Below are 16,203 nucleotides of genomic sequence, written 5' to 3'. Positions count from 1 at the left end.
TGAAACATCTAAAAACATCCAAAACACTTATAGATGTTAATTATTTTTTTTGTCACATTAAAAAAATAGACGCAAGTATTTACTGTAACATATATGTACTATAATATCTTAGAGGCCACAAGAGGATGACAAAAAACCCGCACACAGATGAGTTTTTTCACCAAATAGAGGACTTAAAAAAAATCTGTGAATAGGTGAAATATGTTTGAATCCCCGAATAGACACTCTGAGAAGTAGCAACCATGCATTATTGAATTATTTACCTATTTAAAAAAAAAATGGCATGGCATCAATGGAATTGAATTGAATAATTGAATATAATTGGATGAATGAAACACGTATCACAGTTTCAACTCTCGAAACGTCGCTGGAACATCTCATGGGATTTGATACGCCCATCGTCGTGACGTCACGACTACGCAATGACAGCTCTTTTTTTGCCCCGCCCCTCCGGACTCGCTTCCTTGACAGCCTCTCATACGCGCTAGGTTCCCACTGGAGCGCAAGGACGAATCAAGCTGGCTAGCTGACTGTTAGCTTAGCTTATTGCATCCAGTCCGAGCGAGCGACGTGTCAAGTGAAGACGGGAAAGGACGCCAACATGTCCAAAGACAAGAGCGACACAATTATGGAGGTGGACAACAAGGTGCTGTGGTACCCGGACTCCAAGAGGGACACGCGGATGGACCAGTTCAGGCGGCAGGTGAACCGCCAGCACGGGCTTGACTTGGGTGAGTCGCACGTTCGGTGGCGCTCGTTTGCGTGCTTTTGTAGTGGCTTCAGTTTCCATTGCTATCATCGTTGTGGGATTACTGGTGACAATGACGCTGTAAGGCTACTTAGTGGAAATATAACAGGTTCTCCACCCCAGTTAAAACAGACAAGGGACCCTCTCAGATTGCGGTCGGTTTATAAAAACTTCCTTTTATACAAAGAAAGCAAACAAACAGAAATAAATAAATAAGCACAAAACAAAACACCAAGAACTGGGAATGATCCGTTCCTGAGCCAAATTGTCGCCATCACCTTTTCACGGATTTTTTTCAATATTTATTAATAGTTGAAAAAAAAATAATTTCCCAAAAATAAAATATATAGTATAAAAACACCTGTTTATGTTGTTGTCGCAGGAAGCTCGTCTTGCTGTCACCAGTTCTGCTTTTTCAAGAACTTTGGGGGTTAACAATTATATGTACTGAAAAAACTCAATGTAATTATAGTTGGGGGTCAGTTATGTACCTTGTGATATCAACAGCAAGTAGTGAGTGAAGTTGCGAGTGATCTCACTTTGCATTTGCGTGTTTGACCTGAAGTGCAAACCCGAGTGAAGAGGTTACAGTGAGGTGGGCCTGATTTGCTCCTTGACCCGTGTTTTTGTCTCTCACCGCAAGTCAACTACGGCGACTTGTACCAGTGGTCGGTGGATTGCTTCGCTGACTTCTGGGCAAATGTGTGGAGCTTCTGCGGCGTGGTTAGCTCCAAACCATACCACCAGGTAAAAAAAAAAAGTCAAATCGTTATAAAGTTAAAGTATGTGTGTGTCCATTTGTGTGCGTGTTGTGCGTACCTTCTTGTGTGCAGCTGTGCACATTCTGTGTGTGCGAGTGGCTGTTTTTGCTAATCTGTGCTACACGTGTCTCTGTGTGCAGGTCGTGGACATATCCAAGCGTATTTCGGACGTTCCTGAGTGGTTTCCAGGTGCTCGCCTCAACTACGCAGAGAACCTGCTCAAACACGCCGATCAGGACAAAGTGGCTCTTTATGCCGCAAGTGAGTACACTGCACATGCACACATGCACGCATGCGAGCTGGCTAAAGATAGCGCTATCATCAGCGTGCTCCCCCTAATGTAATTATGGTTCCATCTCTCGGCCCCTACATCTGCGCTGTTTTGCTGTATGTTTGTGTTACTATAGGCAATATCGGCCCCCGCTGGTAGTTGGTATCAGATCAATTCCCGTTTAACAACAGTTGATACGTCTGTATTAGCTTCTCTCGTTTGCATTTCCAGTATATATTTGCATAAAATATCAGTACGCTCAACACTATTAGTCGTATTGGTTTAAATGGAGACTTTTTCATTTCTATGGTGCACAAGCTCCACCAAAACTGACGTCAAAACGGAAGGCCTCTCGTGTCGCGGGAATGCTAAGCTAACTGAGTTATTCTTTCCAGCCGAGGCTAACGAGGAGATCGTAAAAGTCACCTTTCGGGAGTTGAAGCGTGACGTGGCATTGTTTGCTGCCGCCATGAGAAAGATGGGCGTCCAGACGGGAGACAGAGTTGTGGGTGAGTTGCCGGAATGTTAGTGGTGAAAAAAAAACTGATGAAAAAACGCAATCATTGATGCTGCCCTCCATCTCCAACACATTTACGAGGCATCATTTGAAGTTGATCTTCAGAAACTCTGAGGAGAATCTTACTCTGAATGATGAAAATCAGAGATGAGCACTTCACCAAATTTTACCGGTCCGTCCTTAGCCCGCGTCTCGGGCACTCAACTGTCCGTCCTTATTAAATAATATAATCAACCCTCCATACCCACGCGTCCTCGTCGTTGAAAAGGGCTTCCAAGTCAAGTCAAGTCAAGTCAAGTCAAGTCAAGTCAAGTCAAGTCAAGTCAAGTCAAGTCAAGTCAAGTCAAGTTTATTTGTATAGCCCTAAATCACAAACAGTCTCAAAGGGCTTCACATAGCCAAAATTGACAATTATTCTCAAATCTTCCGTCACCGGTTCGGTCCCTGAGTCCATTCTCTGTTTGGGGAAGAAAAAAACAAGTCATTGTGCAACAAATGAGAAAGCCAGTTCGATTCCAAATCAAAATATATTCAACCGTTACCAAAATAACCAGGTTTAACATCTTACCCGGAAAATGTAATTCTTAATAAATATTTAGGACTATGCTGGTTGAGCTGATTTAGAGAGGGCCAAGTATCAATACCAGCTCAAGGACAATTTAAAAAAAAAAAAAATCACACATTAAGTCGTATTGAACGTCCATGATCATATGTTTTACGAAATCTTTATTGTCAATGTTTTCTGGACAATTTTCTACAGTAATGGCGACCAATCTTGGGATAAAGGGTGCTCATGTTATGAAACGAAATGAATGAAACCATGCCGGCGGTGTCCTTGTTCCTCCCAGTTACAACGAAGACGAGCACTTAGCTGATGAGCTAACACGCGCACACGTGCACGCAAACATTTCGTGAAGGTCCTTGCTCTATTGTCAATAAATCACGAGATGTTATGGCAGAGCAGGCATTTTCATTCCATGCAGCAGCACTTTGCTCGCATGTAAGGTCAGGTCGGACAAGATGGTGGCATCTAACAGAAGCTAAGCTGTACTGATCTGGAGTTTATCTTCTTACGTACCGCTGCTTTGTATGACTTGAAATTATATTTGTGACGACGTCTTGGTCTTGTGTTAATTTTCCCGCGTGCGCTCGCAGGTTACCTTCCCAACGGCATCCACGCGGTGGAAGCCATGTTAGCAGCGGCCAGCATTGGAGCCATTTGGAGCTCCACTTCCGTCGACTTTGGCGTCAATGTAAGCAAATATTTTTGTTTCTTCTGAAAAGCATGTGTCGCAGCATGATAATATGAAGCTTACGGCCGTTAACAAGCTACAGAGGACTACATTGCCAACTTACCTTTTGCACCTGCTGTTTCTCTCAGCTTTGAAATGTCTTTGACGGTGTTGTAGCGCCTCCTCTGGACAATAGCGGGAACAATAAGCGCAACACGCAGGGAGAAAGACTCGCGCCTCAAACTATTGCTCGTATTACTATCGATTGTGACTTGAATAAAAGTAAAAATAACGTTCCATACAATTACTCTAGTTGATAATTATGCTCCAGTATTTATTGGTTTTATTTATTTTTGCTCTGATGAGAAAACATACAGACTTTATGAAACGTAATTTAATTCAATTAGTTATTAAATAATTTCATAATAATAATAATTGAATTAATTATCCATGCTCAAATTAACGAAAGCCTACTTTTGGAAGCCCTTACTTTGACTTGAAAAATAATTTGAAATCCCAGCTCTGGTTTAAAACCCTAATCCAAGCATTCAAGCATGAATTCAAAATCCTTACCTTGATTTGAAACCCCTAGCCTTTGTTTTAAGTTGTAACCCGAACACATGTTTAAAACCCTGGCTTGAAATCCTACTTTTTGAAGCCCTAGTGTGCGTTTAAAACCCTAACTCTGGATTGAAACACAAACTTGAAGTCTAACCTTTTTTTGAAGCCCTACTTTGGACCCTTTAGCCTTGTTCGAAACCCTACCCCCCAGTATTTGTGGTGTTTTCAGGGCGTTCTGGACCGGTTTTCGCAAATCCAGCCCAAGCTGCTGCTGTCTGTCGCCGCTGTGGTTTACAATGGGAAAACTCACGACCACATGGAGAAGCTCACCTGTGTCGTTAAAGGTTTGGAGCACCAACTTGAAGCCCTAATCCTGACCTGGGGCAAACCCCAACTACAACTTGAAACCCTACTTTAAAATCCTAACTCTTTTGTCAGACACCCTAAACCAGCTTTGAAAGCATTTGCCCGACTCGTGAGGTGTAGCCATCTTCTTTCTGCTTTAAAACACTAACCGTTGTTAAAACCCTAACTCAGTCTTGAGACCCTAATTTTAAGCCTTAATCCTTATTTAAAAGCCTTAGTCAAGCCTAAAACACTTTAGCTTCAATGTAGTTGTCTGTCAAAACCCAGTTAATTGAAGTACCACTTTTAAATCCTGAGGAAAAATTGCCCGCTTGTGCGTCAAGAACAAAAATCCCCAAGGTGTGTGTGTGTGTGTGTGTGTGTGTCCTGTAGGCCTTCCTGACCTGCAGAAGGTGGTGGTGATTCCATACGCTCGCGACAAACAACACGTTAACCTCTCCAAAATCCCCAACAGGTATATTCACAAATAATGGCAAAATACGGCATTAATGCTAATTTCTTTCACTTGTTTATGGCATTCCACAATACATGCTTATGGGGCTTTTATTCTGATTTGTTTTGGTTGAACATTTTCATCCTTTTGATCTTCAACTTGGGATAGCAAATAACTTGAAGCTAGCATGCTTTGCGTAATATTGGAGAATTGTACGAGCGAGTCTTTTTTTATTTCCTCCCTCAGAGTAAAGTTATACCATAGTCTCCCATTGCTTGACAGATACCGGGTAAAAAAAAAAAAAATAGTATTATTTTTTTTACGAGCTTCTGTGTTTTTTAATTTATATTTCTGAGATATTTTTTTCTCTTGTCCCGTCCAGTGCGTTTATCGATGACTTCCTGGCGTCCGGTCGTGGCGATGGTGATCATCTCCCCCAGCTGGAGTTTGAGCAGCTGCCGTTTAGCCACCCGCTTTTCATCATGTACTCATCAGGAACAACCGGAGCTCCTAAGTGCATGGTCCACTCGGCTGGGGTGAGAAGAACAACATGGAGCACTTGGGCTTGAAACTTAAGCTCTCCTTTCCAAGTGTTGGAGCTCATTGTGTGTAAAACTATTGCTGTCACTTTCCACCAGAGAGCAGCAAAGTTCCATCAGCACACTCAGTAAACGCCCCACAAAGTCCTTTCCTCATTTTATCCTCTCTTCAAACCCTAACTCGGATGAGAAGACAAAATTGGAAGCCTAGTAGTTTTAAAAGCCACATTTGAAATCTACACCTATCTTGAAACCTTAATTTGAAGCCCTGCGTGATCAATGTATTTTGAAGGCCTAATTTGAAACTTTAGCCGAAGCTTCAAATGTTACTTTGAAACAATAACTCTGGCTTAGCCACAAATTAGATTTACAACCATAACCCTGGTCTGGAAGCTTTAATTGGAAGCCATAGCTGGAAACACTAACCCTGGTTGAAAATCTTAACCCCAGTTAGCAAATGCTAAATCTAGGTGAGAACCCTAATTTGAAACGCTAACCCTGGTAAGTAAGCTATCGATACCTGTAGTATTTTTGATATTCTAGATTCAAAAATACTAGAGGTATCCTGTAGTATTTTTGATATTCTGGATCGGCGAGTACTCTGCCCGACTGAATACGTGTACAGTGGTTCTCGAACATTTCTGGAACTTTAATAATGAAACCGTTGTTTGGTGTGTGTGTGTGTGTGTGTGTGTGTGTGTGTGTGTGTGTGTGTGTGTGTGTGTGTGTGTCTTTGCACGCCCAGGGCACCCTAATCCAACATTTAAAAGAACACATTCTCCACGGCAACATGAGCAGCAATGATGTCATCATCTACTACACCACGGTAGGTTGCCACGACGACCGGCCCTCATTGATGCATTGCGCTGTTTTTAACCTCTGGATTGCGTTGTCGTGTCGTGTGTGTGCGTGTGTGTAATTTCAACAGACTGGCTGGATGATGTGGAACTGGCTGGTGTCATCGCTGGCAGTAGGCGCCTCAGTGGTCCTGTACGATGGCTCGCCCCTCATGCCGACACCCAACGTCCTCTGGAACCTGACCGAGACGCTGGGGTGAGTGGCACTGGAAGCCGTAGAGTCATGTGACCAAGAAGAAATGAGAATGAGATAACGAGGGGGAACGGCTCCAATGATTTGTGGTCGGCAAAAAAAATGATGTTGGCTGAGGTGTATTGCTAACGCTAAAGCTGACGTGGTGGCTAGCTCAAAAATGTTACCCAGGCTTGAGAACTTTATTTGAAAACCTAACTCAGGTCTGAAATATTAATTAGCAAAGCCCCTAATTTGAACCTTGGAGTGAAATCCTTGCCAAAATGTCAATCTGGTTTGAAGCCTTGTTGACACGCTAATTTGAAACCTTATTCTCAAACCTAAGCCGTGTTTGTCTACAAGAAGACAAAGCAAGAATAAGTCAAAAACAAAAGTCACCAGAAAAAAAAAAAAACAAATAGGGTAGAGAAACGAAAGTGAAGCATGGAGAACCTGAAATGTCTGGTTGAGCTCGGTAACAAAGTATTTGTACGCGCTCACACCCGGGGGCGGGTGTTTGAATACGAGGTGAGGCGTGACCGGCACGTGCTCACTGGAGCGTCGGGCGGAGAAAGACGAAGAGAAAACAAAAAAACCCAATTGGGGCCATCGACTTTGGCGCCAAGCAAACCACATAAAGTCAAAGATAACGCTGCTCTCTCTTGCGTAACGTCGCAGCCGATCAACCGGGAGCAGCTTTAATCGCTACGGTAACCACTAAAGTAAAAAAAAGAAAAAGGAAGATGAGACGCATGTCCCCTGGGTCGTGGCCACAGAGCCGTGAGACTTCAGTTCAATCCATTTTCATTCGAGCCGTCGACGGGTTGGGAGTTTGCTCCCCGAAGCTCCTTCCGCTCGGAAACACGAAATCGATTACGTAGGTTTATCAATGGTCGACCCTCAAAAAGGTCCAAAGGAGCCTGGCTCATCTTTAAACAGCTCTCGAACGAACGACATTCCCGCCCTAAAGAGCGCATGGTATGTTTTTTGGTTAAAGATTCGTAGACGTTTAGAAATCAGCACGTGGGGCAAAAAGCAACAGCGAGTAGTCGTAAATGCCAATTAGAGGACGTAAAAAGCCCAGCGGAGCGGTGCAAGTCCAAATCAAAAGCCGGGGAGCTTCACTCGGAGTTTAAACCTCTCGGAGACTCTGACAGATTTAGCCCCAATTAGACGCTCCGACCTCCCTTTGCAGGACGACGGTGTAAAAAAAAAAAAATGTTCATGTCAGTCTCTCCCGCAGGGCTTCGGCACCCCTCCCCTCCAAGCATCCCCCATTGCGGCACTGCAATGTGGGAATGTGTCTGGACCGATTGCTTCAAAAAAAGGTTCTCCGTTTGGAAAAAGCACCTATCTGTCTCTGTGCTGTGGCGGCCGCTCCTCTCCGCGGTCATTTCTGGCCAAAAAGTCCGCACAGGCACACCTTTAACCCGTCATGGCCGTAATTGATTAGAGCAGCAGCAAGCGGGCCGTTCGCTAGCTTCACGGGAGCCAATAAATGCAGAAATCCACATTGAAAGCAGCTCGTTAGTCAGCAGTTCTGCTTTTTCTGAACCTGACGCATCTCCCGCCCTCGCAGCTTCCCCTGGGCGTCAGAAAGGCAGCGTGCCACACTTTTGCTCTGTACGTTTCTGTCACCAAGTGAGGTGATGGAGCTCTTTCGGGGGATGCTGATTGACGCCAGGCTCAAAAGTTTCCCTAACAGCTTCTAAAAAAAAAAAAAAAAAAACGCAATTTGTCTGTTTTTTGGGGAAGATCAAGAAGAACTACAAAAACATTTCAGCGGCCCGTCCTTGAAGTCCTCCCAGAAAGTTTTTGGAAGCCCGTTTAACTTTGCAACGTAAATTTGGTTCAAGTATTGACAGCCATCATTTTCTCTTATTCAGCATCAGCATCTTCGGCACTGGCGCCAAGTGGCTGTCGGTGCTGCAGGAGAGGAACCTGAAGCCCGGTCAGTGACGCCCACGCGCAACTCCCGCCTTTTGTGGTGTCGGAAGCAGGATGCTCATCCTGGGGTGGGCTTCAATGAGGGGAGTGCGTCCCTCATTGAAGTGGGAAGGCTTCTACTTGGCCATACAGGACGAGCCATCCCACTTCTGACACCAAACGGGAAAATGAAATGAAATCTGTTTGAATCAACCGCAACTCAACGCGCTAGCGTGAAGAGGCTTTGTTGAATCATTCCACCCCCGACCGTTTATGTAACCAATTTGTCTGGTTTATGCTGATTTTTCTTCTTGTTATGTTTATTTTCTCCCCCAGCCAAAACAAAGGCGGCCGTTAGCGGAGAACGAGGGCGGCGCGTCGGGCTTTCGGAGCGGGTCGGGGGGAAGGGGGTCGGTCGTAAGATTAGCGGGGTGGCTAATCATCACCGACACGACTCCCATTATGAGCGCCGACCGGGCGCCTTCTCCATCTCGGGAGAGTCGCAACACTAAAAGCAATTAGCCGGCGACTCGTGTGAAGAAGCGTAACGGGCCCTTTTATACCCGTGATTGAGTGTCAAGCACGGCAAACTGTTGCTCTGCCGCCGCCTAAACGGCCAAAAGAACATTAGCCGGCTCGGCCCCTCGCCGTCATCAGCGTTAGCGTGTCCATCTGCTCTCATTGTTCAAGTGCAAATCCACTGGCCCTGGGTCACTGTCGACTGCTGTCAATTGCCGCCTGTTTCCTTTCCGTGTGTTAATGAATCGGTGTGTGTGTGTGTGTTGCTGACACAGCTTGAGGAGAGCACGCCGTCTGTTTTTCATCTGGTTGGTCGGAGCGCAGATATACCTATTGGCTTGTTCTTTTTTTTTTCCCCCAGTATTTTTGATTTCTTTGTCGGCACGGAGTTTGCATGTACGTTTCCTCCCACGTTCCAAAAACATGTGTGCCCGGCGATTGACTGGCGACCAGTTCAGGGTGGGCCTCGCCTGCTGCCCAAAGACCGATAGATAACCAGTCTGCTTTCAAGATTACAATAATCAGAGAATCGTTCTCGTTGAGAGGCTAAAATCAGAGGATTTGAGTTAGGCAATGGCTCTAAACGATTACTCGATTAGTAAAATAGTTCATCGGTTTATTTGTCAAGTATTTGATTAATTTTGTCACCTTGTAAATTCTCACATTATTTTCAAATTCACATTTGTGAAGCAGGCTTGTTCATGTTTAATCATTTTTCTTGAGATTTATTCGATTGAATATCAGCTTTATTTATTCATTTGTCTCGTGCCTAAGAAACGGATCAGTGGATCGATTAAAATCCCGAAGGCTCACGTTTGAATTGAATCGACAACGACAGAAACCAAGTCCATTTTTTTTTCCCCATCTTCATAATTTTGGTTTTGGAAACACAATTGAACAACAACAATGTGAATTGTCATCCAGTAAATCGTGTACACTCTTGTGCAGCTTACATTTTTCCCTTGGAATTTTTGTCAATTAAAATCAAATTTGTCTTTTTTTATCCTCCGCAGCCGAAACCCACAGCCTTCAGTCTCTGCACACCATCCTGTCGACAGGCTCCCCTCTCAAGCCCCAAAGCTACGACTACGTATACCGCTGCATCAAGAGCGACGTGCTGCTGGGCTCCATCTCGGGTGATTTTTTAATTTATTTGTTGTTTTTTTTTTGTTTTTTTTCCCATCTCTCTTTTATTCCCCCTGGAGTGGTTCCCCACACACCGGCTTACAAAAAAGATTGACACATAAAGGGGGAAAATGTATTGAGAATGTACATTTTTGCACACACTGCCACCCACGAAGGCCCTTTCAGCCCATTGTTGCGTTGACAGGGTGGCAGAATGCTATCTGTCTCTCTGTGTGAGCTCTGAAGCGTTTAACATTTACTGACTGACACACACACACACACACACACACGTTCAGTGGAGGAGGCGTGAAAAGACGGACAGTAAAAGGCTTTTGCACATCCATAAATAGATTTCTCCTTCACCCCAACTAGTAGAAGAAAGCAATGTTTTCAGTTATTTACAATTTTTGACGCTGGATTGTAGAGGATTCTTGAGAATTCCGCCCCTCGCCTGAATTCCATTTAGCGACATACAATGTGTTTAGTCTTGTCCGTCATGTGTAGAAAAAAAGTCCCATGAAGCCAGGAGTGAAAAGAACCAGCGAGGCAGCCATTTTGCATTTCTCTTGGGGTGGCGTCTCGCTTAGCGGTGAATGCTTGAGAAGGCAGAAAATGTTGGATTGGTCAACTTTTTCCACGGATGATAAAAAGCAGGGGATCTCACTTGCAATTGGCGACATTTAGCGTCCATCTTTAAGCCACTGAGCACGCTCGATTGCGTGAGGCCACTTGTGTGACCATTTGAGGCTCGCCAACTTCATTTTGCCCAGTTTTGCTAAGCGACAGGTCTTATTTACACACCATGCTCATTTGCACCAATTTCACCAGTCAGCCGCGCCCCGTTTGCTTTTTCCGGTTGTCAAGGGCAACAATAGCCATGCTATTGGCTGTCAGCCCACCTCGCCTTGACCCCTGAGTGTGTGTGTGTGTGGATTCATCCCAGCATATGCAGCCGGCCGACTGGTGGTCACTGTGACATATGCCACGGGACCCCTTTGCCCATTTCACCCTGACAACACAGACTCTGTTCAAGCCTGAGAGGGAGAATTACTTCAGCGGGTGATGAGAGGCCCCCCGTGGCTTCTCATTGGGGGATTTGACTGCTCGCTTCCCCCCCATCCTGATTTAAGATGGTCTGACTCACCATATGCCACTCTTTCCCTCAGCTCCACGTCTTGTTTTATGTCATGTTGTTCTTGTGTTTGACGATTCAGCCTCTTTAACCTTTGTTAGATCATGACTAGACCCCACCAAAAAAAAAAAAAAAAAAGCAAGAGGACATTTGCCGTGGTAGATCCAAGTGGCCAGTCCAGGCTACGGCGCTGAATACGACAGCTCGTCTAAACCTTTTGTGGGGCATTTTTCGCCAATTGGGCCCCCCCAAGCAATTCTGCCCATCTTTCTCAGCCTCTGCCTCAGGTTATGACCGCCAACTCTGTCACAGTCAAAAGTTCCCTGGCATGAGAAGCGCGGTGGGCTAAAAATAGACGTCCGCTCTTGAGAACAGCGCTTTTCGGCATACACTCAAGAGTATCCGACATATTCTCCACTTTCACCTGCGCGCGACACCAAAGAAAGCAAGGGTGCCTAAAATACACTTTGTGTGACCGCCTAAGTCGGCACAATCATGAAATAATTGCGCATCTTCCCACTCGTGAGCTTGCGCGTTTAATCAGAAGTTTCCTGCCGACCCCCGTGGGATCTCATTAAAGTTCGCTACGAGAGCCCGATATCATAAAAGTGAGGCCCAGGGATTGATGAGGAGACAAAGAAGAGATAGAAAGCAAGCCGGGAAGAAACAAGATGGATGATGGCGGCTGCCTGCCTGCCATGCATACCAGGTAGACGACCAACAATGGCAAGAAAGGAGATGAATGCGAACACTACATTATTGGAAAGCGCAAAGAGACAAATGGGGAAGAAATCTGACCCCAAAGCCATTTTCACTCGGCTGCACGGAATTTGGCGGCCATGTCTGTCTTCAGCAGACCCACATAAAAGTCGAATGGCTCTTGTCCCGTTGGAGTTTGAAGTGGCCATTTTAAGGTCATTTAGGCAACATAGGTTTGTCCTTTAAAATTGGACTCGAAACGAAAGAGGAAGTCTGCCATTTTGTTGTGGAGACGCCATGTTTGGCCATTTTCAGGGCTTGTTCAAAGTCTGTCATACACAATTTGCAGAGCCAAACTACTCCTTGAGATTTTGTCGCTCATAAAACAGAACTTTTTTGGTCTGTCCACAGGCGGCACAGACATTGTGTCTTGCTTCATGGGGCAGAACCCAACAGTTCCGGTGTATCGGGGCGAGATCCAGACAAGAAACCTGGGCATGGCCGTGGAAGCGTGGAATTTTGAGGGTAAGAACTGAGCGTAACGGGTGAACAAGCTTACAACGGTTTCCAGGGCCTGCCTGCCAGCTGCCTGCCTGAAAAGAGAACCTTGGGCAAGGAGCTGTCACAACATCGCAAACCGGTTCTCCAGAGTGGACATTTTAATCCAAGAGTAATTAGGCAGAACATTCCCAGGGTAAACTCAGCTGAAAGAAACCAGAAGCCAATGTTTTAATAAGAGTTTTTATCTAAGCCCTGACTGACCCCCCCCCCCCCCCACCCCCCCCACACACACACATTGATTGCGGCCCCCAAGGATAATTTAAAGACACTTTTTGTAAGAAAAAAAGCAAACGGAAACTAAAAACAACGTCCTGAGCGGGAAGAGACTCTCGGACATAACGGCGAGTGTGTGTGTGTGTGTGTAGGAAAACCTGTTTGGGGAGAAAGTGGCGAGCTGGTGTGCTTGAAACCCATCCCGTGCCAGCCCACGCATTTCTGGAACGACGACAACAGCAGCAAGTACCACAAAGCCTACTTCTCCACTTTCCCGGGTCAGTACAAAGTTGGGATAGGTCCTTTTCAATTTTGACAGCTTTTTTGGGGATTTTGAAAAATCCTTTCCAAGTGGCACACAATTTATGTTTGTCAAAATATACCAATGTGCAAAGACACTAATATGAAAAATGTGCATATAGAATGAATAATAACACTGTGAATACATTTTTTTGTTGACTACTATCAATATTAGATCCAAGAAACACGAATAAAAAGAATAGCATTTGATGAAATTGTATATAAATAGTGGAAAATATATGAACATTGGTTGCAAAAAGAAATATTTGTTAAAAATTGTAAATATTTCAAAGCAAATATAATATGGACAAAGTGCAGAAATATACTGAAGGGGATAGATAATTATTTAATTTAAAAATACATAAATATTGGAAAAATCTAAAAAATAAAAAATCTAGGGGAAAAAAATGAAGAATAGAAAAATATCTTAATGTAATCACTTAAAACCAAAAAGGCGTTTGCCTACACAAGTCCCAACTGGCTCATTCGGCCATCTGACTTCAGTTGACAAGAATGACCATTTGTGTGCTGTGTTGGTCTTTGTAGGCGTCTGGGCCCATGGCGACTACTGCAAAATCAATCCCAAGACGGGAGGCGTCGTCATGCTCGGCAGGAGGTCAGTAAAACGTGCAACTGGAGTTTTTGCATGGAACCGCTGTCGATTTTTTTTTATTGTCTTTCCTTATTCAGCACAATGTTGAAAAGCACAATTTGTACAGGCACTGACGTGAAAAGAACCCCGATAGAATCCAGTCAAAGAAATAATTTCAATTAGTTAAATGCATAACAATAAACAAACAAAACAATAATAAAAGCATAATAATAGTAGTCAGTCGTGACAAGAGTGTAATCTCGACAAAAACTTCAAATCTTTTTTTTTTCCGCAGTGATGGAACATTGAATCCCAACGGCGTTCGCTTCGGCAGCTCGGAGATCTACAACATCGGTGAGTCTCGAGGAAATTAACGTCTACGTTGAATTTTTTTCCCAAAATCAAATTGGAACAAATGCGTTAAAGGGAGATGAATTATATACCTTTATATACAAAAAAAATACGAGAGCATTGACGTGGCGCGAATCAGAGGCCCTTGAAACGGTGGCAGGTGTGAGCAGACTCACAGATGAGTTTGAATGTAAATTCCCAAGAGGGTGTGCTCACTTGTGCAACCACATTCAATTATTAGTTGTTAATTTATTTGAAAACCATTCACCCTGATTTCATTTTTGGGGCCTTTGAGGAGGGGTGTGTTAATGTTTCCTAGCCACTATGAGAGTCAAGTCGTGTTTTTTTTTTTTTTTTGTGCGCACCGCAGTGGAGGCCTTCGAGGAAGTATCAGACAGCCTGTGCGTGCCTCAGTACAACGCCGACGGCGAGGAGCGGGTGATCCTCTTCCTCAAGATGGCGCCGGGGAAGCCCTTCAGTGGCCAACTGGTGGCCGACGTGAAGGCGGCCATCCGCAAGGCGCTCTCCGCCCGACACGTGCCCGCCATCCTGCTGCAGACCGCCGACATTCCCGTGAGTCCAAAACCAAACGCTTGCTCTGGTCACATTCCATTTCAATTTAAACATTTACGCGGCGCCCCAAATAGAGAAAACGAATTCCAATTCCCAAACCGACCTGACATTTGCGGTTGTCGTCCTTTAGTACACGCTGAGCGGTAAGAAGGTGGAGGTGGCGGTCAAGCAGGTTCTGGCAGGGAGTGAGGTGTCCCAACGAGGGGCTTTCTCCAACCCCGACTCTCTTGACCTCTACAAGAACATTCCAGAACTGCAAAACTTCTGAGCCACCAGCAGGTCGCAAAAGAGAACAGAAGACAATGGCGTCAAGCTGCCTGACGAACCCCAGAGCGGCAAAGCCAAGAGGTACGTTAGCATCAGCGCTTTGCTTTCATTAGCTGCTATTTTCACGTCTGGAAACCGCGGGATGCAAAAATCACACTGAACTTTGGACAGAGATGATGGATGAACTTGAATTCTTATTGTTGTGGTCTGATGAGAGATTGGAACAGTTTCTATTTTAGTTTTTGCAAAACCAACCCCTCTGGTTGAATTAGAATTATTTTTTTTCTCTTCAGCAGCATGGGGGTTGCGATCAGTCATATTTGCTTAAGATTTTGCAGTTGAATCTGAACTGCAATTATTCTTATTAAAAATAAAAAATGAAATAATCAACATTCTGACCGTTTCAAGCGGACAAATGATTTGCTTTTAACATCAATTCTTACTCATAGGCTTGATAAAAATATGATTGGGAAAAAACGTATCGGGACTTTTATTGCTGTGAAATGCCGGCGACAGAAAAGTCACATTGGACAGTGTGTCGCTCAAATTGTAATTCTTATGATTACTTTGCAGCCAAATACTTGTCGCGTCAGAGTTTTTACTTTTTTTTTTTAAATCGGTTGGTTCCATGAACCAGATGCAACTCGCGCCAACACAACTAAACTAAAAGCGCGCACATTGTGTCTAACATACAAACGTAACAGGTTTTCCATTCCATGCAGACGTGTCAGTCATTTCTTGTATTAGAAATAAATATTATGAATGTTGTTCTTGTGCATGTTGTTGAAATGTCCAAATATTTATAATGACCAAACAAGACATCATCAATTCTCAAAATTAAAAAAAAAAAAAACTAAGGTTGGACACCAGACTCGATTTAATGAGTGTGTTTATTTTTTAATGTATTTGACGTTGATTTGATTCATGGCAATTGCATTTTATTCATTGTTCAAAATGATTACATTTACGACAATTATTTTTCAAATTCTAAACTAATAAGATAATTGTAAGTGGAGGCTTTTACATAAGATATTTTTTCATCCTTTTAGATAAGAGCACAAGTCGTGTCGTGACAGCTATTTGTGTCCTGGCCTTCTATATCTTCTTGAATTGAGATATTTTGTGTATGCGCAGGCGTGCCAGCATGCCATTTTGACCAACATGTGGTTTTGCCTTCAAACGTGCTCTGAGAAACTCCCAATAACCTTTCGAAACGCGGGCGCTCGCAAACACCTGTCACTCATCAAAGGAAGAACAACTTCTCCCCCTCCATATGTACTTTGAGATGTTTGCATTTTGTTTAGGAAGGCGGAAAATTAAAGGAGCACGTGTTCAAAGTGTGGCGATGGGACTGAGCGCTTTATGAGATTGGGGGGGTATGAAATTGCACAATAACGACTAATGACACCTCGGTCGGATGTGGGAATTGAAGAGGCTCGTTTAGCGCCGTTATTACGCTGTCATTGGAAGACAAATTGACGATACCAA

At 44.2% G+C, this 16,203-nt stretch overlaps 2 protein-coding genes across 6 annotated transcripts in view; one reads left to right on the top strand and one right to left on the bottom strand.

The window, feature by feature from the left end:
* The window catches only part of LOC125993954 (lymphocyte antigen 75-like), a 278,014-nt gene that overhangs the window by 96,375 nt on the left and 165,436 nt on the right, over window positions 1–16,203 (bottom strand). The window lies entirely within an intron of this gene.
* Window positions 457–15,482, top strand: aacs (acetoacetyl-CoA synthetase). Its single transcript, XM_049763156.2, has 18 exons — window positions 457–731; window positions 1,392–1,495; window positions 1,650–1,770; window positions 2,176–2,289; window positions 3,453–3,550; window positions 4,320–4,434; window positions 4,829–4,910; window positions 5,272–5,425; window positions 6,174–6,254; window positions 6,357–6,481; window positions 8,344–8,408; window positions 9,916–10,038; window positions 12,270–12,383; window positions 12,785–12,910; window positions 13,479–13,548; window positions 13,820–13,878; window positions 14,246–14,448; window positions 14,579–15,482. Exons 1-18 carry the CDS (start codon window positions 602–604, stop codon window positions 14,714–14,716), a joined length of 2,022 nt encoding a protein of 673 aa, XP_049619113.1. The 5' UTR covers window positions 457–601; the 3' UTR covers window positions 14,717–15,482.

Source organism: Syngnathus scovelli, chromosome 3 (genome assembly GCF_024217435.2).
Source record: "Syngnathus scovelli strain Florida chromosome 3, RoL_Ssco_1.2, whole genome shotgun sequence".
In the NCBI taxonomy this organism is placed as follows: domain Eukaryota; kingdom Metazoa; phylum Chordata; class Actinopteri; order Syngnathiformes; family Syngnathidae; genus Syngnathus; species Syngnathus scovelli.
The sequence above is the reverse complement of the archived record's forward strand: the minus strand, read 5'-3'. Positions and strand labels throughout refer to the sequence as shown.

What these genes read in the sequence shown, in the direction of transcription:
- aacs (XM_049763156.2), top strand. Translation starts at nt 602, where the DNA reads ATGTCCAAAGACAAGAGCGACACAATTATGGAGGTGGACAACAAGGTG. An exon ending in GGAAGCGTGGAATTTTGAGG is followed by an intron (nt 12,384 to 12,784) that starts GTAAGAACTGAG and finishes GTGTGTGTGTAG; the next exon opens with GAAAACCTGTTTGGGGAGAA. An exon ending in TGCAGACCGCCGACATTCCC is followed by an intron (nt 14,449 to 14,578) that starts GTGAGTCCAAAA and finishes GTCGTCCTTTAG; the next exon opens with TACACGCTGAGCGGTAAGAA.